The sequence below is a fragment of the Protomyctophum parallelum genome (assembly GCF_964188405.1).
Source record: "Protomyctophum parallelum genome assembly, chromosome: 2".
Taxonomy (NCBI): Eukaryota; Metazoa; Chordata; class Actinopteri; order Myctophiformes; family Myctophidae; genus Protomyctophum; species Protomyctophum parallelum.
Window position 1 is genome coordinate 23,395,142 of NC_139699.1, and position 26,532 is coordinate 23,421,673.

Here is a 26,532-nt window from a genome sequence, read left to right on the forward strand (position 1 = left end):
TATTCTATTGGATTGAAATTTTAAACACATACAATAGTGCATGAATTATGTTAAAACTGCACAAATTTGGTAGACATGATAAGACTACTGGGCCAACCATCTTTTTTCAGCTTTACTGTATCACTCACATTACCAAACATATTGCATTATAAATATGGCAGACTGTTACATTATGAACATTTAAGTAGACTACATACGGATAGAATATGGAATGCAGGTACCATTATGTGCTCAAATGGTATACATTTCCAAATAATTAATTAATGTGAAGTATATATCGTTGTGCTCGGGCAGAAACCTCTTCTCCATATTTTAACGGTTTGTGTTTTTTCGTGAATGAATGCCCTAGATTGCCTAGAACACTAACCATGGGTGATTTTCACCCAGACAATTATATTTTTTGTAATTCTCATAACGTTGCCAATGTCTGAGGTGGGAGGGTCTTTCAGTGCCTTCATGATGCTCAGTGACATCATAGAAGGTAGGTTTCCCTGCACACATCCCCGTTGTTTTTTTTCTACAGGCATGTATTCAGCTGAATTTCACCCGTGTTTAGTGATGGTGTAATAGAGAAAAATCCTATACACCCACAATGAGACTTTTGTGTTTTTCCTTCAGTGGACCATTCTCACATGTCCCAGGAATGGGTGGACCAAAGGAGAAGTTCACAGCTCCATTTTTATTTGTTAGGAATATTTTTAAATATGCACTTTTTTCACAGATTTTTCGAGATCTATGAGATCATTTTTTTTGCGAAAAGTCATGATACAATATTAAAGAAGAGTACCTCAAGTTGCCATGTACTACTTGCTGTACTTGCATATTCCATATTTTTTTATGGAATATTTTAAGTTGGATAAAATATACCAAAATGGTATGGTGTAACAAAAATGTTTAGTGTTCTAGGGTTAATGCTATAGTTTCACACAAGCATCAAAAGAACATTTTGATTGGTATAGATATACATCGTCAGTCGGGTTAAAACCTTACATGTCCATACTAGCCGTTGCCTTTCAGGATCCATATTCAAAAATAGCAAAAACTGCAGATCTACAAGCTCAAAGTTTGTACATGGGTTATTTCTTTTGTGTGGCACTGTAGTATGATGATAAAGTAACATTTATGAGAAAACTAAGTTAAAATATGGAGATGAGGTTTCTGCCCATAGTGACGAGGGTGTGTGTGTATGATCACTCACTCAGCGGTGCCTCTCGTGGCTCGAGACGTCATGCCTCAGGTTGTCGGAAAAACAGTGGTGGCAGCGGGATTCGATACCACGACGAGGACTCGAGTCAGGTGCTATAATAGGGTTTCGGCCGGGCTGTATATTAGAATGTAACAACGCCAAATATGAGCCAAATCTGATGAAAAGTTCCCAGTCTAACCAAATGACAGTTTTGCATCGACAAAACAGACAATCTACAAAACATCAAAACGTGTTGCATCAGCGATGCATTGTGAGCTTGTACATTTGCTTTTTCCGGCACAAAAAGGCATACATTAGGCAGAATCATCTGGATCACACTGAATATTGAAGGCCATTCTCATTATGAATATCAGGAAGATAATGTGTCAATCAAGGAATATGAAACATTTGTTGAACTAAATAAAATGTTTTGTTTGCATTTAGATTATAAATTATTATCAATCGATTTATGCATTAAAATTTAAAACCCATGGATTGCTTTTGATAGTGTAGCTAAAACAAAAAAGACACCGACACCTGCAGGCCATGTTGTGAAATGCACGCACAAAGCTGAGATGAGTTTGTGTTCGGTGTACAGCATTATAGTCTGTCTGTCTGTCTAGTGAAAAACTCATGTACAAAACTGTTACTTATTAAGGGACCAGTCCCTTATTGTTTTTGTCTTTTTTTATTCTCCATTAGTTCTGGCTGAACCGTGCATTCAGATTTCGAAACTCAGCAATGCCAAACGGTGACAATGGGAAGCCCACGACCATTGACCAAAGGGTGGCGCTATAGCACTCAAGTAAAAATGCTAACTTTGAACGTGCATAGCTCATGAACCGTTTGACCGTCGGCAATGCAACTTCGATATACATACGAGTCTCCTCATGCCGAACAAAGTTCGTGCTCTTACATTTGACTTCTGACCTTTAGATCACCTGCCATTTTGAATTATATGAAAAACAGATCAAATCTATCTCCTCCCGGGATCTTTGATCAAAACTAGTAGTGGATATTGCTTGCAAACTCATGATAGATCACGATACAGAGGCCATGATACAATATATCGGTATATCTTGATTAAACGTTCGCAGGGGCATTCACATGGAAAGGTTTGAGCACCACGGATATATTTAGCAAGCATCATAATTATGTTTTTCAGAAAACTGTTAGGATTTGTAGGATCGGCCTCAGGTCTTAATGGGTTAAGGTCGATTTGCTATTTTACATTTTACAAGTACCGGTAAAAGAAAATAAATATGGCAACATTTATTATTCAACTTAAGCATCAAGGAGCCAAAAAAGGCCCTTGGTTTTATTTCCCAAAGAGACAATGAATGGATGCATTGTAATGAGATTAGACAGATGAAATAATGCCTTGAACACTGTACATTGATTTACTTAAGATCTTACTTTAGACATTTTTTTTAAAAGATGGTTCAAAGATAAACGATATCCTCGGCCAGATTACTTGCATGAAGTAGAAAAATGCAGTACTTAAAACTCAATTCACCGCTTTATTTTCTTTTTTAAATGTAATCAAGTTCGCTTGGAGCAAAAATCAAAAGGTTTATTAATAGGTCCCACATAAATAGGAATGATGTAAAATTAGGACAAAGTGCAAATAAAACTGAGAACCGGTTCCTTTTATGAACCAGACATACTGTGGGCATACAGTATACTATAAATTATAATATTCAACACAATTAACCTCTGAATTACTGAATGTAGCAACACTTACACCCGACTTATACTCTGTCTGGCGCAGAAACTAGCAGATCTACAAGCTCACAACACGTCGCAGCTCTGAGAGCTTGTATATCGGCTATTTCTGGTGCAAAACAGAGCATAATCAGGCTTTCCTACCTCCTCAAGGCAGAAAGAAAAAACCCTCAACATATTACATTACGTCTCGATTAAAAAGAAGAAAAAAAACCTCAAGTTTAAGTTAAATTAAAACATGGCACCATCTCCAGGCCACATTTGAGCATTAACCACAGCAGTATCGTCCCAGAGAAGTAGAACTTTATCATATTATAACAGTATTTCCTTTGGTGCAGGATGTGATCCTAAACTGAAATTGTAAAAACGCGAATAAGACTGGAGTAATCCTTCCAACTATTTAGCTTGAATAAAAAAAAAAAAATAGGTTTTCTCTTTAAACTAGGCCGTTATGGGTAAACTGCTTGTTTGTGTGAAAAGCACAATAAATAAAATGAAGGCGTGGGCGGGGGATGATTACAATCTATTGCAAAGTTATTCCCTTTAGTTTCTTTTGTTCTCATCAAATGAACACAAAGTAAAACTAGGACTTTCTTCTGAGCTATAACTTTTTTTGTATTGCATATGATGAAGTACATCCGATCGGAACAAAATGGGGGAGGGGGGGTGTGACGATATTGTCAACAGCTTTTACTTTGCAGCGACTTTTGAAGCCTATTTTTGTAGGAGTTTCGGGTCTCCATGAAAGTGTAAATAATAAAATAAATAAAAAATGTTTTCTTTCAGATTCGGTTGGATATTAAACATATGAATTCCCATCTGAAATGTTTCTTTTACACTCATATTTGTGCACGAGAGAGAGTGTGTGTGTGTGTGTGTGTGTGTGTGTGTATGTGTGTGTATGTGTGTGTATGCGTTCATGGGGCTGTATGTAGAGTGTGTGTGTATGTATGCGTTCATGGGGTTCAGAGTGTGTGTGTAGTGTAGTGTAGTGTATGTATGCGTTCATGGTGTGTTCAGAGTGTGTGTGTATGTATGTGAGTATGTGTATGTATGCGTTCATGGTTCATGGTCCATGGTTCATGGTAGTGTAGTGTATGTGTGTGTAGTGTATGTGTAGTGTATGTATGCGTTCATGGTTCATGGTCCATGGTTCATGGTAGTGTAGTGTATGTGTGTGTAGTGTATGTGTAGTGTATGTATGCGTTCATGGTTCATGGTCCATGGTTCATGGTAGTGTAGTGTATGTGTGTGTAGTGTATGTGTAGTGTATGTATGCGTTCATGGTTCATGGTCCATGGTTCATGGTAGTGTAGTGTATGTGTGTGTAGTGTATGTGTAGTGTATGTATGCGTTCATGGTTCATGGTTCATGGTAGTGTAGTGTATGTGTGTGTAGTGTATGTGTAGTGTATGTATGCGTTCATGGGGCTACCGCCTATTTTCTATTCTGTCGCATGATGGCTCCACATGCCAAAAACTGAAGCTTTGTGATTGGCTCATGGCTGCTGCTGAAGCTTTGTGATTGGCTCATGGCTGCTGCTGCTGGCGGCGGTCCCGTTTGGTGAGCAGGTAACACTGGATGGTTCGGAGGCGGTCCTTGGCGGGGGCGAACTCCGGCTGCAGCTTCAGCGTGGACTCGTACCAGCGCATGGCCTTCTCAAACTCCTCCTAGAATACAAGAACCACCACAAGCACGGCATCACCGACTGGACAGCAAGCAGCCATGTTTGGAATTCACTTATTCTCGGTAAAGGGGGGTAAAAAAGAGACGGATGGTAACACAGGACCTAAAAGGGGAGTTCCGGACCAGCCATTTTCTTACCGCAATATGATGACGAGATAATATCCATTGATCACTGGAAGTAGTGGGGGGAAAGAATCCATGCCGAGCATACAGCATACAGCAGGTGAAACACGAAATACGAAATAATCGTGCAATTATTATTATTAAATATACATTTTGTAGATCTGTTGTAGATGTTGTGGGAATGTAGAATGTTGTCACTTTCGCTTCCTGCTTACGCAGCACAACGTTCACCGGTTTGACCCTGCCTACATTCTTAATTATTAAGATAATTTAATGGAAACAAGCCCTGGGCTTATTGGGTTATCCTTTTAGTATTTAGTATAAATCTGTGCCACCGTGCCATTTTTTTTCTCACAAACTGTTAGTAAAGTATGCAATCAATCAAAATCAATGTGTTTAACACAACTATGTAGTGTGAATACCCAATACTAAGGAAGGTAGTGTGAAAATGTGTGTGTGTGTTTACCATTGCGATGTAGACGTTGGCCAGGGTGAAGTGGTTGACCACAAAGTGAGGAGCGATCTCCACGGCCATGCGGGCCACGGTCAGAGCGTCGTCCCACAGCCGCGCGTTCTGGAAGATGTTGGCCAGGCTGATCAGTGGCACATCCTGCATGGTGACCACACCGACACACCACAACATTCATTCACATGCATCATGTACAACCATGGCTTAGACCAGTGGTCTTCAAACCTTTTTCATATTGGGCTTTTGAGCCACGGACCTCCAAAGATTTAATGAGATTAAGGCCTCTTTTAGACGGCAACCATCTCCAGATAAAAAGGCAAAGTCCTGTTGCTTTTTCATTTTTATTGACCCTTTACACGAGAACGCACACTTTATGAAAACGCTATAATGTCGCTAGGTGTCGGTAACGGGCTGCCAAATAGACCAGTCACCCACGTACAAGAAGAAGAACCAGGTAGCCCCTCCTTCACGCAACCCCATCAGGGTTTTGAATGATGCTCTCTGCCTGCTTTCTACTAACACATCGAGGTGACAGGCAGCCCAGAGCATGCAGGCATGCAGGCGTGCAACGGGATGGTTATATATTTTATAATACATTAGGCTACATAAACACTGCTGCCACCTAACCTATCACAAGGCATTTCATTTACATCATGGTTTTACATTCACCATCGCTGATGAGCGGCGCTCATTAGGAGGGAGGCTTGTTCATTGTAGGAACTAATAAACATATGCGCTGTGAGCCAACGTGAGCCATGATGTCACAAGTTTTTCAAAGATTTCCACTCTGGGAGGTGGATTCACTTTGTTCCGTTTTCACCTCCTGAAAACGCCGTTCTCGTCTAAAGGGAAATCAGCAAACGATACTTTATTTTACCGTTTCCTACAGTATGAACACCGTTCTCGTGTAAAGACCACCTTAGCCTCTCCGACCGAAAACTTCAAATATTTTGTCGTCGTTGGATAAGATGCATGCTGTATTGATGTTGGTACGATAGGAGAGATAACAGGCAAACGTTGATCATAACAAATATTCTTAAGTGATGCAGATGTTTAACAATAATTTAACTCTAGGTCTAATAAGAAATTCTCCATCCATTAGCTGGGTACCACCTGGGACCCCCTCAAGGACCACTAGTGGTCCCCGGACCACTGGCTTAGACCAGTACTTCAACATGTGCGTGTTGACATGCATTGAGTAGACAGACAGAAAGTGACGTGTTGTAAGCTTGTAGATCTGCTATTTCTGCTTTTTTTGAGTGGTGCAACCACTCCTACAACCAGGAATGTCCGTATGTATCATGTATCCATCATGAGCACGAGTGGTGTGCGCATGCGTGAAACCAGCAATGGCCAGCAATATCCGCGCGTGTGTGTACAATGCGCGTGCCTCACATCGAGAGAGCAAGCGAGAGCGAGAGAGAGAGAGAGGGGAGTTGCACCACTCGGTTCACACAGGTGTGATTTTTTTATGTATGAACATCTTTCAACATGGAAACGATGATGAAAGAAAATTGCGATTCTCAAATAATTGCGATTAGACGATTATATAATAATTGTGACAACCCTATCAGCGACTGTTAGTTGGTTGCAGAGTGTGAGACTTGCCTTCATGTGATGAGGAGCATAATTTAAACCCTGACGCAGGCAGTCGATGGCTCTCTTGCCCTGACCCTTCACCCTCCAGTACAGCGCTGCCATGCTGGACAGCACCCACGACGTCTGGTTCTGAAAGACATCCAAGATTGGGGGGGAAAACGTAGGTCATTTTGTGTGCCTCAAATCAATTTAATGAACCACAAAGCAGTAGTTGAACAGACCTGGGCCCTCATTTATCAATCGAGTGTAAAATCTGCCACAGATTCGAGTGCAGGTTTCGTAGTACACCCACGTCGCCACGGCATTTATAAAGTGATCGCAAACAGCTGATCCTTCCTTAATTTCGTTCCGACGTTAATAAATGTGACGGCTGAAATCTATCTATCTAGCCTCACCCTCGTTTTTGCGACATGAATGTTCTGCCATACGATCCTGAAACCATGGTTACTTCCTTGCTGCCCCCTTTCTCATACACACACACACACACACACACAGACACACGCACGCAACTTGTTGTATCTTAAATAAATAAACCTGCATGAATTAAATAAAGCTGTCTGTTTCTCTTCTCGCTTCGCTTCCCTTGCTGCCCGCCTCACCCCCCCCCCCCCCCCCGCACGCACGCACATATCGCAATTTGCAAGCAACTTTCACTGTGTGTTGTGAGTTGTATATTAAATTATTAAAGTCTTTTAAATTTAATATACAACATATATTAGTGAACGAAAACCTGAACCTGTGAACCATGAATTAAATAACAAATAGGCACACACACGCTGCTGTTTTGCATATTGCTCCTCCTGTCCTGTCTGTCTGTCTCTCTCTATCACTGTGGTCCGTCCGTGACCAACTGACCATGCACGTTCGACAGTCTATTTAGATTGCCTCGCAGTCGCCAATCGCTGCAGTGGCTGGGCTGTCAACTGTCATTACAGTATATGAATGTGCAGCCGTATAGCTTCATATGTGGCTGGCACGGGGGTGGTGGGCTGGCTGGGTAGCCTACCTATCTCTGATGCGGTTCCCACTTGCGCTGGCACGGTACATTTGGCATTCGAGCGACGCGTCAGGTTTATTAAACGAGGAGGAGATTGCACATACCGCAACTCCAGAAAGACATCGGCCTGCTGTAGATTAGGCTACAGTAGGTTACCCACGTTGGGACTCTCCACAACTGCAGCACAGCACTATACTCTTCAACGTCCCGTCATGGAAATATTTCAGCACAGACAGCCCAAATCCTCGCATGTATGCGCTCATGCAAAAAACTGTTTAAATGGCTTAAGCATCTAACTTGCAACATTGTTTTTAATTGCGCGATTTTAACTCCTACTAATTTCATATGACACAAAGACACATCGTTGATGTATTCCTTTACTTTTAATTTTTTACATGTAGCCCATATACATACCTATACAGTTTTATATAAACATTTTAGGAGTGGATACATATATGTTTAGATGCCTGTGACAGCCTCTCAGCTGGTCAAACAATGCTGCTCCGCTGTTCTACGACAGAAAAACTGGTGAGGACAAAGCATACGACAGCTCCCGACCAGACGCGACCAGCATACTCAAGTTCAATTTCAAGCTTTGCCGGAAATGGTAAATGCCGAAAATGTCGGTAATTTCGGCGTGCACCCATATTTTGGCGTACGCACGGTTGATAAATGAGGGCCCTGGTTTTTAGAGATTACACGTGAAAACATGTAAGGCCCTTCTTTACGACCATGCATTTTGTTAAGTAGACATTTGAAAGCAGGGCATTAAAACCCACCAAAAGCAGGTAAATTTCAATCGTGGAAATTGAATTTAGTGACCGGAATGGTTTACCAGCCTATTTATTAAGAGCGGAAATCTCTAGGTATCCGACGATTCCATTCCGATTCAGAGGGCTACAATTCCATTAAATCGATTACCGATGCATCTTGATTCCAATTCAAGGGATTCATAATCATCTATAATGAAAACTGATCGATTTACTTCCATTATCTTTTATTACACCACAAAACATTAAGCATCTTTCTTATAAAATATATATATTTTGACATTTGTGAATTGATTACCCGTAATTTCCGGACTATAAGCCGCGGCTTTTTACCCATGATTTGAACCCTGCAGCTTATACAACGGTGCGGCTAATCTATGGATTTTTACAGCTAACGCAGAGCCATCTCAGGCTCTGAGCTAACGTAGCTGCGGCTTATAGTCCGGTGCGGCTTATAGTCCGGTGCGGCTTGTATATGGGATTTTCCCTAAATTTGGCTGGTGCGGCTTATAGTCCGGAAATTACGGTAATCATAATATTCATCATAAATCGCTTTTCCAAGTGCTCAAAGCACTTTACAATGGTCCGTCCATTCATTCATAAATTGGGAGGTGAAGCAGCAAACAGTCGACACCAGCATGCCACTTTCACACAACACTGGCGGCAAGCTAGCACCGACCGACTCATTGGAGACCATGTGGGGTTCAGTGTCTGGCCCAAGGACACTTCGACAATCGACATGTGGACAGGAAGACCTGGGTTTGAACCACCGACCTACGGATTATTGGACGACCTGCTCTACCTCCTGAGGCACATTATAGTCCATGTCCACGCCGCGATTAATCAATTTTATTTTCCACCCGCTACTATTTATCCATACAAGTTGGGCCAGATATTTGATATTTCCAAAAAGAGCCCAGTACACATTTTCAGCCGTTAAGACTTACCTTTTCTAAGACCTTGGCGATGCGCGTCCCCACCTGCTCAAAGGACTGGGGAGGGAACTTATCTTTGCCCAGGTTCTGCAGCACCTGGGGGGAAGATCAGAGTAGACTGTAGGATTTAAAATGAAGATGGCCACTGACGTCCCTGGGCGATTTGTGGGAGTAAACCAAAATTAAATGTAGTCGTTACACTTTGAAACACAAATACAGCAAACTAGAGGATGAACATTTTCCGGGATTCCCACGGTTCCCGTGGGAAGTAAACGGGAGCGGGAATGACTTCAATTAGCCTCATATTACCACAGATTAACTGCTCCTGGTGCCATGTATCTTTTGAATTAAAACTGCATGAAACACAGAAATCTAAAAACACAGAATCCATTGCCTTTCCTAATGACTAATTTATTAACAACAAAACAACGGGAGCAGGATGGGAGTGGGAGTAATTTTGAGTATAGGAGGGCTCAGGGGGATGGGATCGGGAGTCATTCTGTAGAAAAGAATACCAGCACTCACGTTTTATCCTGGAAGGATTTAAGTTTTAAGTTTTATCGGGAGTCATTCTACCAGGAGTGGGACGGGATGGGATTCGTTCTGTGGGAGTGAGATGGGACGGGAGTGAAAATCTCCCGTGTCAGTCTCTACTGCATACACTACTTCAACCTAGTCTATAGTCTATCCTGTGGCGTGCCCACTACCTACCTCCCGGAGTTGGCTCTCGCCAGTGTAGTGGATGGCAGCACGGTTGGCCACCCCCGCCAGGTGGTCCAAGGTGTGCATGCTGGCTGGAAGGTTGGCGTTGCATAACGGCTCCACAGCTGGCTCCTGAAGCGGAGTGGCAAAGTCGATGTGTTCAGTGATACTGGAACACAACAAGTGGGTGATGGGACAATCAAGCACAAATCAATTAATAGCACTTTTTTTTACATTTTACATTTAACCACTGTTTTAACCTGTTCACAACATGCTCACAACATGTCACTTCATGCCGCGCTGCGAGCTTGTACATCTGCCATTTGTTTTTTTACTTGGAAAGTGTGAGAACTTAGAAGGCAATTGTATAATCAGCCACAGGTTATACTTACTTTTTTCCCTCCCCTTTACGAACTTTGACTCCAATAATAATTAAGGGGGGAAAGGTTATATATTCGATATCATTGTCTTTACTAGACTTGGAAACAACCTCTGCAGTGTCTTTCATGTTTTCCACAATTTAATGAACCTTGCATAGATAATCATGATAAAACAAGGACTTTGTGAGAAGACTATAAAACGATAAATCAGCAGTGCTGTAATGCAACTCCAGGAGTACAATATACAGTATAGGCGCCTGGGCGGATATCGCTAGGTACCCGACTATTCGATTCTGATTTCATTCATTCTGATTAATTTGGCTTCAATTCAGTCTTTCCCCATTACTGTGTGACTATAAACAAAGTGCTTTCTAATGATCCATAACGAAAACACATCGACTGCCATTATCTTGTATCGATAATAAAAACAAATGGGAGAGATGTGACACTGTCAACTGGAAGGTCAACTGCAGAAAACTCACAGGAAGATAAACTAGTCCTTTTTTTTTTTGCAAAAATGATATCAAATAATAATATAGCATACTATAGTAGTATATAGACTGTATGTCTATACTGCTCAAAAGATATATTCTATAAACGAATGGTGAACACAGCGGCGGCAGGAGGTCTTACTCTATATTTTTGGCAGACACAGCCAGCCAGGTGCTGGCCACAGTGGTGAGGTCTACCCTTCGAGTCCGCTGGCACTCCTCTGGTCCTGGCCATCCCAGGCTGGTGTAGTCTCTCCATCGACCTGCTCACAGCACAAACGCATCAATCAGTGCTACATGTTCAGTAGCTGTGTGCAGGGTTGCTTGCATTTTGTATGTCTGTGGCAAAAAAGGAATTTTGACATAAATGTCCACCATAAGGCAGTATGGCGATGTGATGACCCCTGCTCACAATACATTGCGAGACGGTGTGAGCTTGTAAATGGGCTATTTTTTGCCATAGGAAGAACTATATCTACAAGATCACGTGTCTCACTGCGACTCGAAGTGAGCTTGTATATTGGCCATGTTTTCCCCTCTACTTTTCTTTTTTTACAAATCTAATCTCTCAAAACAGATTCCGTCAGCACCCGGGAGGAAGTGGAAGGAGCCAGACTAACTTCTTGTTTCTGCAGGTTTTTCGTTCCCAGAATGGTGCGTGTGTGTGTGTGTGTGTGTGTTACCTGAAGGGCCAGGAGAGGGGATGGTAGGCCCACTGATCTCCAGGACAGAGTGCCCTCCAGACAGAGGCTGTTGGGTCTCATCAGAGCCGCTACCGTCGCCTCCATCCACCTTGTTCTTCCTCACCCTCTTGACTTGGAATGTTATCTAATGGCCAAGGACACATAGCGGTTATCTAATGGCCAAGGACACAGAGCTGTTATCTAATGGCCAAGGACACAGAGCGGTTATCTAATGGCCAAGGACACAGAGCTGTTATCTAATGGCCAACGACACAGAGCGGTTATCTAATGGCCAACGACACAGAGATGTTATCTAATGGCCAACGACACAGAGCTGTTATCTAATGGCCAACGACACAGAGATGTTATCTAATGGCCAACGACACAGAGCACAGTTTTCCTCCTGGCATTTCATACCACAACAATCGGGCTGAGATGATAGAGTGATACATTGGTCAACATTGGTCAATCGACTGAACATGTTTTAGTAACCGAGTAATGGCTTTAGTGATCATACATAACGTATTATGTCTCTGCTGTCGGGAAGAAACGACCCAACTTCTAAAATGTAAATCTTTTCAGGAAATAAAGTTTTCAGGAAATTAAGAAAACTATACATGTTTAAACAATGTAATACCGACTCATCAAAGTTGGAATTGTGAATTTATATAATTTGTCAATTACTTGCATGAGAGGGGGAGAGGTGCTGGAGTTAGCTGCTTTAACAGACAGCTTTGAGGGTCCAATGGAGTTAAGTGGTTTTGTCAGAAGCGCTTTTTAATATTCCTTTACCCATAACACAAAGGTATGAAAAAAAGAAAATTAAAAAACTCAAATTGAGTTAGGTGGTTTCTCCCCGACAGCAACAATGTGTAACATTTCTAATACATAGGGCTGTTCACTGCCAAGAATGAAGTCATTCTGTGCCGCAGTCTTGTGCAGTTTTATGGCGCCGCCGCCAACACACCTGTGTCATGTTCCAAATAACCTGTCATGTGCATTATTACCATCATTTATATTTTATGACCTACGGTAATTTAGCATGAAAACAGGAAGTGAGTGAGCCCCAACAGACACATACCCATTCTGCCCCTTCGTCGTCTTCACAGTTTCCAAAGCAGGGCCCCCCGCCCCCTGCCCGGGCCCCCATGACGCGGTCGTTCTTCAGCACGCGGATGCCTCGCAGGTCGCCCCGCTTGCCCCCGACGTCCAGCGCCCCCTCGAAGGCCCCCATCAGGTCCTCCTTGAGCTGCCACTCGTCCTCGCCCTCCCCCACGGCGCCGTAGGTTTTAGGAGACCCCCCCTGGGCAGAGGGAGGGTCTCGCTGTTGTCCGGCCGCCTCCCCTGAACCGTTGCTGTCCAGAACCACCTCTGTGAGGGCAAGGACATATTATAAGAATGATATTAGGATCGAGCGAAGACATTTAACTAGGGATGTTAGTGTCAAAGTGTCCTTGAGCAAGATGCTGAACCCCTAATTGCTCCCGATGTGCAGGTTAGTGCCTTGCATGGTTTCCTCTGCCATCGATGTGAATGCGTGTGTGTGTGTGTGTGTGTGTGTGTGTATGGGTGAATGAAATGCACAATCTATGTAAAGTGCGTTGGATAAAAGCGCTATATAAATGCACCATTTTTATCTGCCGATATTTGCCATTATCGGTATTTTTAAGCGTTTTACTCATGTCATAATTATTTCAAGGGCTTGTTTTTAACCAACTTTCACTTTCAATAGAGGTGTCACTGTCTAGCTGACACTTTGTAACTTGCATCAAGGCAATTAGGTTGTGTTGCTGCAGATTCTGTAATTTCTTATAATGAAGATGTATTTGTTTCCCTGGCACAAAAGGGGAAAAATTATATTGTATATATTTGTATATATATATATATACATATATATACATACACACACACACACACACACACACACAATATATATATTTTTTTATCGATATCAGTATTGGCCAATCTTTTTTTTTCTTTTTTAATGTTACATCGGTCAAGAGTTTCCATATCGGTGCATGCCTACATTTAACCCATTTAGACCTGAGGCCGTTTTTCAAAAGCCTTCTAAAACTGAAAAACAGGTGGAAACATTGTATGTCCTTTATTATAATTTTAAAAACGCTTTAAAAATAGTGAAAATAAAAAAGAGAAAGAGAAATAAAACTTTGTCCATTCAAATTCGACACGAAATGGAAATTTGCCATTGGCACAATTGGCAAAGTGTATTGGATTCTTACTCTCAAAGAGGAGGGACTCTTCCAGGGTGGAGACGGCAGGTGTTTGAGCTCCGCCGCCTACAGAGTCATGTTTGGTATCAGCGTTCAGATCCCAATCCTCCAACTGGATGCCCAGCTCCTCTTCTGCCACACAGGCGCCCCCTTCTGGACAAAACACGGTGCACTCAGTCACTAATGTGATTGTTAATCCACAGGATCCAGGAGGACTGACAGATAAGAACCAAACTATAAAAACATGTGAAAAATATTTTTCTCTTCCTCAATTTAGATTAGCAAATTATCTTTTCTGTGTTGTCACTGTTGCTGTAGGGCCTTCGTCCTACCTCCAATGCCAAAAACACAATTCAATCGGCTCTGCGTACCGCATGCCCTCTCATGTTGTGTTGGTAGTCGACTCACGTGGGCACGGCTGCCTGTGTGACAGGTTGTAGAGGAAGGGGTAAGGTAGTTGACTCACGTGGGCACGGCTGCCTGTGTGACAGGTTGTAGAGGAAGGGGTAGAACTGAATGCAGCGCATCAGAGGGAGGAGAGAGCGACACTGAGCGCAGCCAGCCATCAGCGAGGCGGCGGCGGGCGAGTTCAGCACCGTCTGCAGGAGAGCACGGAAGAAGGCCAAGGCACCCGACACGTTGCCCTGAGACAGCTCCAAGCTGAGCACGCTGAACAGAGAGTGGGGCTGAAGGAACACACACACACACACACACACACACACTAAAGACTGGGGCCATGGAGGAACACCAGAGGTTTACACCAAGCCCAAACCGCACCAATGATTTGCCACGCAACTCCTTGCAACCGTTATCCCCAAAGGCAGTTGCGAGGAGTTGCATTGGTGGGGTTTAGGCGTAAGTTCTCAAGAGGCACATGCCTGCCACAGGTCATGTGGCAGGCATGTTCTACTTGCCCAAAAGTCGAGCCCACTTTCCCGAAAAGTACATCGGCCATTGTAAAATGGTAGGTACATTTGAATTGCCGTTTAATCCTTTTCTTTTGGTCAACAATATTGTCAATGCACATTAACACACCCTTAGTCAACCATAGAGAACAAAACTTAATATGATATTATATCCCATAGAGAACAAAACTTAATATGATATTATATCCCATAGAGAACAAAACTTAATATGATATTATATCCCATAGAGAACAAAACTTAATATGATATTATATCCCAAGAACTGAAGCTAAAAAAAGAAGAAGATGCCTGTCTTTCATGTTGCTCTTTTTGTCCTAAATGGGTTGCCCTAGTGGGGGTCTGCCCTTAAACCCAGTTATGACATTTTTCACCGTTCTTGGATATAACATAAGATTAAGGTAAGAAATTGGCAATTCTTTTAAATTTGATTAGCTGTGCTGCTTACAATACGCCGGTTTACTATAAGGTCAGCCTTATGCAGCCTGAACCGGAAAAGTAACCCCGACAAGCCCTGGTTAGTGTGTTGACATGTAGCAGATTATCACTACCTCAGAGGACTTCAGTGTGTTGACATGTAGCAGATTATCACTACCTCAGAGGACTTCAGTGTGTTGACATGTAGCAGATTATCACTACCTCAGAGGAGTTTAGTGTGTTGACATGTAGCAGATTATCACTACCTCAGGAGTTCAGTGTGTTGACATGTAGCAGATGATCACTACCTCAGAGTTCAGTGTGTTGACATGTAGCAGATGATCACTACCTCAGAGTTCAGTGTGTTGACATGTAGCAGATGATCACTACCTCAGAGTTCAGTGTGTTGACATGTAGCAGATGATCACTACCTCAGAGTTCAGTGTGTTGACATGTAGCAGATGATCACTACCTCAGAGGAGTTCAGTGTGTTGACATGTAGCAGATGATCACTACCTCAGAGTTCAGTGTGTTGACATGTAGCAGATTATCACTACCTCAGAGGAGTTCAGTGTGTTGACATGTAGCAGATGATCACTACCTCAGAGGAGTTCAGTGTGTTGACATGTAGCAGATTATCACTACCTCAGGAGTTCAGTGTGTTGACATGTAGCAGATGATCACTACCTCAGAGTTCAGTGTGTTGACATGTAGCAGATTATCACTACCTCAGAGGAGTTCAGTGTGTTGACATGTAGCAGATGATCACTACCTCAGAGGAGTTCAGTGTGTTGACATGTAGCAGATGATCACTACCTCAGAGGAGTTCAGTGTGTTGACATGTAGCAGATTATCACTACCTCAGAGGAGTTCAGTGTGTTGACATGTAGCAGATTATCACTACCTCAGAGGAGTTCAGTGTGTTGACATGTAGCAGATTATCACTACCTCAGAGGAGTTCAGTGTGTTGACATGTAGCAGATTATCACTACCTCAGAGGAGTTCAGTGTGTTGACATGTAGCAGATGATCACTACCTCAGAGGAGTTCAGTGTGTTGACATGTAGCAGATGATCACTACCTCAGAGGAGTTCAGTGCCAGAGCGTGTTGCAGCAGGGTGTGTGCGTGTTCGGCCACGCCGTGATGCATCAGCAGGTTGGCGGCGTTGATGAGGACCAGGTGATGCTGGGTAGGCGGAGCTATGGCCAGCGATTGGCGCAGGCACTGCAGAGCGCGGCTACCGTTGCCCTTGGCCCGCCAAAAGAGAGCCGCCTCATTCTGCAACAGCCAAAGGGGGGCGCTGTCCTGCAGGCACAAACAAGATTATTTATTTGCGTTTATTTGGACTGCACACGTCTCACCCAGGGCTCGACAGTGCGAGTAGGTACTCACATTTGCTAGTAAAAATAGTACCGTGTGAATTGTTAAATGCAATTTGTAGGACCCGTGCGACTAGAGAATTTGACCGTTCAAATCGTGATACAGACAAGGCTCTGATACAGCAAGTGCACATTCTATGAGTCGCAGTTCTATACCTTAATTTATATTTCTGTAGTACGGCAAAAGAGTAGATCTACAAGCTAACACCGTGTCGAGGCTCAATGCATCATTAGCTTGAAGATCTTGCTTCCACCACACGACGCACATGGCCGAATTGTTATCGATCAATAACCCTTTGCATCTCTCTTACAAAAGCGTGTGAACAGCGTGAATGATATTAGGAATGACCGATCTAGATGGATACACATCAGTGGTCCATCCATTGTGATCTGCTTAACAAGCAAAGGTTAAAAAGGCAAAGATCTGTCTCTCTAGTAGCACGTGCTACTTGGAAAAATGCTCTGGTATCACCTACCTAAAATGACCAGTTATCAAGCTAAATTTCTTATTTTTTAAATAATCAAGTAAAAACTTTTATGAAATAGATACAATTCATTGCAATTATGGATGGGTCATAATAATCAAATATTCCAAAACGGGGATGCGTCCGACTATTCCATGGACGTTGAAAATATCCACAATAAGTTGTGAAGAAGTCTCTCTCTTACTTGTTTCAAAGCTTCCACTATCCTGGAACCAATCTGCTCCATGGGCATCCCCCCACTGCGGGACCCAAGCACCTGGAAACAACACAGCTCATGTAGGGCTGTCACCATTACAAATTTCCCCCCCCAAAATCACAAGACATTAACCCATTTTGGGCGGGAACCCCTTTGTGTTTTAACTAAGCATTATGTTATACTTTAGCTATTGAAAAATAGCAGATCATAGCGCGCCACCGAGTGTCGCGCTACAAGCTTGTAGGTCTGATATTTTTGAAAAACCGCGGCACAAATCTTTGAATATATATTCTTTCAGAGGACTTTTATTTCGACGTCAGGCCTAATGCCCTAGAGCAGTGGTTCCCAAACATTTATGTCATGGACCCCCAGATTGACACCAATTAGCCCGCGGACCCCCATTTGAAGAGATATGTCAGGGACCCCCATGAGAGAAGATATCCACGGCTCTAGCAGTGATTCTCAACCCGTTTCATTGCAAGGACCCTCAGTTTGACATGCATTATTAGTCTATGGACCCCCATGTAATGGCATTTCTATCTCTGGGACCCCCATTTATATTGTAAAATCAATGTTAATTTAACTGATGGATCAATTTAACTGATGGATCAATGTTAATTTAACAAATGGAACCACATGGACCCTAACGGGTCCATTTGTACACTCTCAGAGTTACAGACCCATAAGGGTCCATTTGGTTCCATTTGTACACTCTCAGAGTAACAGACCCATAAGGGTCCATTTGGTTCCAAACTATCCTTTAGCTGGGGGTCCCTTGGAACTCCCTCAAGGACCCCTGGAGTGTACAGAGTTATATTGATCTAAAAATCAATCAATTATGAAAATCCTTGTTAGGATTCGTTACCTGAGAGGCCATTATGTCTGGCAGGACTTTGCTGCCCTCTAGAGGCCAGTCCAGTGATGCAGGCAGAAGGGCTGGGGGTGGTTCCGCTGTAGGGCCGCAGTCTGGCACCGAAACAGACTGGGGAGGGCTGCTGCTGCTCCCATACAGGACAGATGCAACCGGGCTGAAAACAGTCAGAAAACACACCCAATAATTCAACCAGAGGTCATCAATGCGTCCGTGTCAAAGAGTTTGTCTTGTCCGTGGCAAAGATTTTGGTTCTTTTTTTTTTACACAATTATAATGTTCTTAATCATAAGACCGACTGAATGTCAAGTCTCCAGGTTTTCCTCAGAATATGTATGACACTATAGTATTTATAGTACGAGTCCAACTAGTGGTTCTCAAATGTTTTATTTGCAAGGACCGCCATAACTCTTATTTGTACACTATGGCCTCACTCAGACCTTCACAACAGATTGTTGTATAGCTGATGTATGAGACTTGTTTACCGATGCAAGCTCGCAATGCATTTCCAATGGGAGTCACATGGTTTGACACAACATTTTTGTTGTATGAGGGGGAGGGGGGCAGTCGAAACACAGCCGAAAGCCGTACAACAAAAATGTTGTGTCAAACCATGTGACTTCCATTGGAAATGCATTGGGGCGGCCATGACACTTAACTTTTGTTTACATCTAGCATCCAACAATGTTGTATGCTAGATGCGAAGGTGTGAGTGAGGCCTATGAGCTACAGACCTGTTATGGTCATTCAGTGCTATCCACCACAAGCCAACATGGATTCGATGACCCCTGAATCCAACACAATGCACACGTTTACTGTAAGGGAGTGGTACTTTTTGCACCACCCAAATGACGAGGCAGGCTGACCCGAGGCCCTGGGTTTCAGTGTGAGTAAGGCAGGCTGACCTGAGGCCCTGGGTTTCAGTGAGTAAGGCAGGCTGACCCGAGGCCCTGGGTTTCAGTGTGAGTAAGGCAGGCTGACCTGAGGCCCTGGGTTTCAGTGTGAGTAAGGCAGGCTGACCTGAGGCCCTGGGTTTCAGTGAGTGAGGGAGGCTGACCTGAGGCCCTGGGTTTCAGTGTGAGTAAGGCAGGCTGACCTGAGGCCCTGGGTTTCAGTGAGTGAGGCAGGCTGACCTGAGGCCCTGGGTTTCAGTGTGAGTAAGGCAGGCTGACCTGAGGCCCTGGGTTTCAGTGAGTGAGGCAGGCTGACCTGAGGCCCTGGGTTTCAGTGAGTGAGGCAGGCTGACCTGAGGCCCTGGGTTTCAGTGAGTGAGGCAGGCTGACCTGAGGCCCTGGGTTTCAGTGTGAGCGAGGCAGGCTGACCTGAGGCCCTGGGTTTCAGTGAGTGAGGGAGGCTGACCTGAGGCCCTGGGTTTCAGTGTGAGCGAGGCTGACCTGAGGCCCTGGGTTTCAGTGAGTGAGGGAGGCTGACCTGAGGCCCTGGGTTTCAGTGAGTGAGGGAGGCTGACCTGAGGCCCTGGGTTTCAGTGTGAGTGAGGGAGGCTGACCCGAGGCCCTGGGTTTCAGTGAGTGAGGCAGGCTGACCTGAGGCCCTGGGTTTCAGTGTGAGCGAGGCAGGCTGACCTGAGGCCCTGGGTTTCAGTGAGTGAGGGAGGCTGACCTGAGGCCCTGGGTTTCAGTGAGTAAGGCAGGCTGACCTGAGGCCCTGGGTTTCAGTGAGTGAGGCAGGCTGACCCAGGCCCTGGGTTTCAGTGAGTGAGGCAGGCTGACCCGAGGCCCTGGGTTTCAGTGAGTGAGGCAGGCTGACCCGAGGCCCTGGGTTTCAGTGAGTGAGGCAGGCTGGCCTGAGGCCCTGGGTTTCAGTGAGTGAGGCAGGCTGACCCGAGGCCCTGGGTTTCAGTGAGTGAGGCAGGCTGACCTGAGGCCCTGGGTTTCAGTGAGTGAGGGAGGCTGACCTGAGGCCCTGGGTTTCAGTGTGAGCGAGGCAGGCTGACCTGAGGCCCTGGGTTTCAGTGAGTGAGGGAGGCTGACCTGAGGCCCTGGGTTTCAGTGAGTGAGGCAGGCTGACCCGAGACCCTGGGTTTCAGTGTGAGTGAGGGAGGCTGACCTGAGGCCCTGGGTTTCAGTGTGAGCGAGGCAGGCTGACCTGAGGCCCTGGGTTTCAGTGAGTGAGGCAGGCTGACCTGAGGCCCTGGGTTTCAGTGTGAGTGAGGCAGGCTGACCTGAGGCCCTGGGTTTCAGTGTGAGTGAGGGAGGCTGACCTGAGGCCCTGGGTTTCAGTGAGTGAGGCAGGCTGACCTGAGGCCCTGGGTTTCAGTGTGAGTGAGGCAGGCTGACCTGAGGCCCTGGGTTTCAGTGAGTGAGGCAGGCTGACCTGAGGCCCTGGGTTTCAGTGAGTGAGGCAGGCTGACCTGAGGCCCTGGGTTTCAGTGAGTGAGGCAGGCTGACCTGAGGCCCTGGGTTTCAGGTGGGATGTAGAACGTTGGCAGCAGGTGGGCAGGGGGAACGCTGGAATACACCTGGGCACAGTCCGTCCTTTGGGGCCACATCCAGCTCTGAATGGCCTGATAACGATAAACAAAAACGATGTATGTCATTAGTGCCTTAAACAAACAAATGTGCATAGACGTGGATGCCATATGACGTAATCTTCAATAGCCATGTATTGGAGGGGCTAGCGCACCGCTAAAATAAAAACAGGAATACAATAATCAACCTGACCATATGTGTGTCTGTCCCACATTGACCTCTCACCTCTGTTTTCCCTGTCGGTGTTGAGTGAAATCACCCCTGAGCAGGGCTCGAAGCTTGGCATTTTTCCAAGTAGCACGTGTGTGCCTAAGTTGAAAAATCTAGTAGCACACAAATTATTTTAGGAGCACGATGAAAAGTTATCAAATAATGTGTTTTTGAGGGGCGCTAGACCCTCAATATATACAGCTTTAGTCCCCACACGTCTCAATATTTGCCATTGACAATGAACGGAGAAATTAGGTCAAAATTCCGCTAAATATGACGTAAATTAAATCGTGATGTATGATGATAAGAGTGCCCCTCACTTCACACAGGTGTGATTTTTCTTTAATAAAGTGATATGAGGTAGGGGCAGGCAATATGACAAAATATCTTTTCAGAAATGATCACAATATTGATATTCATCTGGATATCATTTATTTATACAATCAATTTGTTTTTATACTGATAGACTATTAGTTTGGTACGCAGATAGATAGTCAATTCATTTTATGAATGGATGGACAGACAGACAGACAGACTATCCGTTTTTATCTTGCTGTTCTATCATGCGAGTGTGACATTTAGTGCAGAGGCTACTCGATGGTGAATTAGTAATGTAACATTCTCCTTGGTTTTGACTGCTTCAGTTCAGACCATAGACTGTAAAAAATATGGACAAAGCGTTCCCCGGGTCTAACATGAACGTAAAATGAAGCCTGTAATAATATGCTAATTCCTGATGTAAGTCGCCATCTTTGGTACCAGCTGGCCATTGGCTGGCTCCGTTTTGTATACCAGCTGGTCATTGGCTGCCCAGACAACGAGGCGGGACTTCCCCCCTTCTTCTCCGTTGGTTTTTATTTTGACTCGAGTGGGAGGGGAATCCCGATCATAGACTGTAATGGTAGCCACGCCCCTCAGAACATACGCGATGTTTTTTTTTCTTTATGGTCATTTCTTTAATTAATGGGACCATAATTTTCCAAAAAGAATATTATGACATTAGAAATGAGACTTTAAACTAGTGACTGGAAGAAGAAAGTATTCATGACCATGTTTATTAAGGTAATACAGTCTAGGTGAAGTTGGGCCAAAATACATGGGCCTCTATGGAGCTATGGGGCTTTTTGGGTCCGGTCCAGCGCCACAACAGGCCATTATATGAACTACCGATTTCAAATGAGGCTTCACGAAATATCTGGCTGACTGCCCCCCTGGTTCAGACAGAACATCGGACATAAGGCTACACCTCGGCGTGGTGGAAGGAGAAGGTGGGGGGATCTTTGCCTTTTTTACGTTGCTCGTTATGCAGGCCAGTGAGGCCACTGACTAGCTCTGGTCCATAGCTCTAGTCTAATGCGTTGCATTTAGAGTTATGGACCTGAGCTAGCCACTGATTAATATATCCAGCCATCGGTCATTGTCTCCACCAGCCAAGGCATGGGGAGAGTATGTTTTGCACTCCGTCCGTCCGTCCGTGTGTCCGTGTGTCCGTCCGTCCGTGACCAGCTAATCTCAGCCACCGTTAACCCGGTCGATGCCAAATTTTGCACACACACTCCCTGGATGCCAACCATGAACCTCTGCCCCAAACTTTCCAGAACGGCCTGTTATAGCGCCACCAGGAGGCCGCTTTGTGCAAAACAGGTTTTTGCACAGCACACCTACAGATTTTGTCCAAACATCACGCAAATTGGTACACAGTCTCTCTAGAGCCATTCAACCAAACCGGTCTTTCATATTTCTCACACTCCATCCTGATTGGTTAAGATTGGCTTCCAAAGTTCACAGGAGTGCTCAGTTTCAAACAAAATGCTGCAAATCATGAACACATCGCGTGATTTCCGTGAAATTGTGCACCCACATTCCCACTAGGCCGAGGACAAAATGCCACATGAACAATTTCAACTCAGCCTCAAGGTGGCGCTATAACTGGCCGAAAAGTGTTTTTACCTCTAACTGCACGGATCTGTGGATAACCTGGTGGAGACCTGTGCCCAGAAGGGCACTTTTTCTAGTTCGTATTGCGCTGCGCACACGCTTTTAGCGAGGTGCTAAGCAAGGGTTGTTTTGGTATATCAATCAATCCGTCCACTCCATGTGCGTGCGCACGTGCACTCTTTACGTGCGCAGCTGCAAGCTGTTTCACCCACATTTGGTTAAAAGTTATATCAAGTGATGTTTTAACATTACAAACTTTCTAAATAACTTTAGTATTCAACATGTCGGGGTCCTAGCAACTCCTTCTGTCTTCTGTGCTACCATGCTATTCTGCTGCGTTCGCTCCGCTGCTGACAGGGAAGAGAAGAGAACTGAGCAGCAACACAGGGAGGGGCGGGGCGGTGAGAGCAAAAGGACAGATCTTCAAATGAACACCGCATTGAGCCTCGACACGTTGTTAGCTTGTAGCTCTGCTCTTTTTGGCGAACGACACCGCCGTTCAGAAATATAAATTTAGGTATAGAACCGCGACTATAGAATGTGCACTTGCTGTAGACAGAGACTTGTCTTTATCACGATTGAATGGTCAAATCCTGTAGTCGCACCTGTGCTACAAATTTAATTTTAAACTCGCACGGTGATATTTTTAGTCGCACATGCGAGTACCTAGTCGCACTGTCGAGCCCTGCCCCTGAGCTATATCTGAGAAATATTGGTGGGGTTTTTCCTTACTGGGTAGGGTTTTTCCTTAGCATTCCAGCAGCCAGCTCGTAGCATGGCTGGGGTTCGAAACCTGCTCACGCCTTCATTTTTGTGTCCACCGCAACTTTGCGACGTCACCGACGTGCTTGCGGTTATGTTTATGTTTGGGGTAGGGTTTGTAATAGTAATGTCCGACATACAGTACATGTTCTGGGATGGGCTTCCTGGAACCATGTTCTACCCTAGTATGTCTGTCAGAAGCAGCTGAGGGGTGAAAATACCCGTGCGCTGTCTCTGTCCCAGTCAGATTGACCCCTCACCTCTGTGTGTCTGTCCCAGAGGACCTCAGCAGGGTCCAGGTCTCCGGACATGGTGTGGTGCAGCAGGGGGCTGTCTGCCGATTGGTTGGAGCTGTGTGCTGACACCAGAGCCACGCTGGACGCCACAGACACCTCCTCACCAAACTACACACACACACACACACACACAAACTCAGTTTTCTGAAAAACGTATGTTTCTATAGCAGTGGTTCTCTAATGGTTCATGTCAAGTACCCCCAACATTTGATGTATTTATTTGGCCGCAGACCAAGCCATCTAAAAAATATCTGGTCCAGGAACCCCCAGAAACAAGGAACAGATTTGGGGGGGGGGGGGGGGGTTCTATTGTACCCTTACGGGTCCATTTTCTTCCATTTGTACACTCAGTTATGGGGGGTCCTTCTGGATGGGAAACCCTTTTGGTGTTTTAACTCAGCATTATGCTATACTGAAAAATAGCAGATCTACAAGCCACCGAGTGGCGTGCTACGAGCTTGTAGGTCTGCTATTTTTTAAATATCGTGAAAATGAGGCACACATCTTTAAATATATATTCTTGCAGAGCAAACGTTTTTTTTATTTCAACGTCAGGCCTAAATGGGTTAAAAAAAGGTTTGAGAACCACTGTACACTAAATGTAACAGAGCCTTGATTAGCATCACTTACACCTGTTAAGGAAGTAGGTCAAGGAAGTAAGAGTTATTCTGTGTGTGTGCCCATTAAGGGTGGGAACTCCTTTTGGCGTTAGCATTATGTTATGCTTTAGCTATTGAAAAATAGCAGATCTACAAGCTCATAGCACGCCACCGAGTGGCGCGCTATGAACTTGTAGGTCTACCGTCTGTGTGTGTGCCTATTAATCATGCGTGTCCCTCTCACCTGGACATAGTGCACGTGTTCAAACAGGTCTCCACGGTGGTAGCGCACGGGCAGGTCGAAGGGACAGAACAGGCTGCGCTGCTGCTGTCCCAGACGACACATCTGATGGTTACCTGGAGACATTTTAGGATGGACATTTTATGAATGCCATTATTAAAAAAAAAGATTAACCATATGCCTAAATAGTCCAGCAGATTAAGTCAATATTTCAGAAGAATCATTTCACTGCTACAGATGTTATGCGTTTTGCCATAAAGACGTGCCGTGATTGGCCAGCAGTCACTTTGATTCTGATTGGCAGTTATGCCAAACGGTCACCCCCGAAACCCCATATTTATGAGATTGTGGCGGCTCGTGTGGAACAACCAAGGCATAGATGCTACCAACAACTAAATGCATTTTGAGGACCCAACATTTTTGGTCCTCAAATGCGTCTATCATTCTGCAGTCATGGCCCCCTGCCTAATCCAGTTGAATACCCCTGCTGTAGTATGATCAAGTAGAGCGCTAATTAATTTACGGAAGGAAAGAAAAAAGTTAAAATATGGAGATGAGACGGCGACAATGTGAACGGCGGTGTGGTGAGTTGTGTCAGTGTCCCTCTCTCTCACCCAGCTGAGCCTCCTTGGCCATCTGGGTCTCGTGGATGATGTTACGGAGGATCTGCTCCTCCTGGAGCAGCTTGTGTTTGTCCAGAGCCTCCTGCTGCCGGAGGTAGTGGTCATGTTGCTTCTGGTACTCCTTCAGCTCGTTGAGCGTGCGCTGCAGTGACCTGTTGGCAGTGGTGGGAATTAAAACGTTTTTTTAATTTGTTTTATTAAACCCATTAAGAGCTTGAAAGAATCTGTCACTTTAGCTTTCATCCACTTTAACCATTATTTTAAACTTTGGCTATTTATTTATTTAATAGCGAAAAATGTAATATATATATATTTGTTAAAGAGAACATTGGTAACTAAAATCTTTGCTTCTGGGGGTCCATGGAACAAAACATTTTGAGATGGGAGGGCGGCGGCCAAATCTAACTATAATTTACTCAATGAATCAATGAGTCTGTCTGTCTGAATTTTTTCCATTTAACAAATTATAACTTATTTCCCATCGTGTCGCCTAGCAACACCTGCATCACAGGCCACCGTTCTCGCAGTTACTCCACTGTGATGCTTCCTCTGCAACAACAGCAACACAACAAACAGTGGCCTATACAATTTCAGTTTAATACACTCCCAAAGTTTAATTACGGTGTACTTTTTATATCTGTTGTATCCTAATATATCGACAATATAATCCACCACTCGAGGGAGGGGGAAGACAGCTACAGCTCTTGCATGGAAAGGACTGAGCTGGCGCGAAGGGACTTATTTTTCTTCCTTAAAAAAAAAGGGGGAAAAAAATCACACATGTGAAGTGAGCGGTGCAGCTGTAGAATGTGGGGGTCCGCGGGGGGGCCCTGCAACATCGAGACCCCCAGGAACGCACCCAGGGGGGGCGGCCTGGTTCCAGCAAGCTGCCCCTCGTCCGAAATGGTCGAGAAATTACAGAGTTACCGGGTCCCCACAACATCCAGACCCCCAGGAACGTGCCCGGGGGGTGTTCTGGTGAGCCGTGTTGCGACTTCCCGTGCTCGGACACATATACATACATAGCTGCGTAATGGAGCGGAGGCACCGCTCAAAAACAACGCTGACCTGTGCCACCAAAGTGAAGCAACTGAAAACATATCTTCAGGTTTGAACGCACCTTCAG

At 44.7% G+C, this 26,532-nt stretch overlaps 1 protein-coding gene across 4 annotated transcripts in view; it reads right to left on the reverse strand.

Moving 5' to 3' along the window:
• Positions 1–4,195: 4,195 nt before the first annotated feature.
• Positions 4,196–26,532, reverse strand: part of ttc17 (tetratricopeptide repeat domain 17) — a 39,737-nt gene continuing 17,400 nt past the window's right edge. For 2 of the 4 annotated variants that reach the window (XM_083759426.1, XM_083759424.1), the window contains exons 9-25: positions 25,398–25,558; positions 24,787–24,899; positions 23,908–24,051; positions 20,657–20,772; positions 18,243–18,405; positions 17,366–17,437; positions 16,398–16,622; positions 14,444–14,663; positions 13,987–14,130; positions 12,828–13,117; positions 11,747–11,891; positions 11,206–11,326; positions 10,202–10,361; positions 9,503–9,586; positions 6,798–6,917; positions 5,187–5,330; positions 4,196–4,581 (exon numbers count right to left, since the gene is read on the reverse strand). In XM_083759426.1, coding sequence (XP_083615552.1) covers positions 4,441–4,581; positions 5,187–5,330; positions 6,798–6,917; positions 9,503–9,586; positions 10,202–10,361; positions 11,206–11,326; positions 11,747–11,891; positions 12,828–13,117; positions 13,987–14,130; positions 14,444–14,663; positions 16,398–16,622; positions 17,366–17,437; positions 18,243–18,405; positions 20,657–20,772; positions 23,908–24,051; positions 24,787–24,899; positions 25,398–25,558 — 2,563 coding nt within the window. In that variant the 3' untranslated portion in view covers positions 4,196–4,440. Of the gene's footprint in view, positions 4,582–5,186; positions 5,331–6,797; positions 6,918–9,502; positions 9,587–10,026; positions 10,094–10,201; positions 10,362–11,205; positions 11,327–11,746; positions 11,892–12,827; positions 13,118–13,986; positions 14,131–14,443; positions 14,664–16,397; positions 16,623–17,365; positions 17,438–18,242; positions 18,406–20,656; positions 20,773–23,907; positions 24,052–24,786; positions 24,900–25,397; positions 25,559–26,532 lie in introns of those variants that run through there. The other 2 variants (XM_083759425.1, XM_083759427.1) reach the window with 2 other exon arrangements.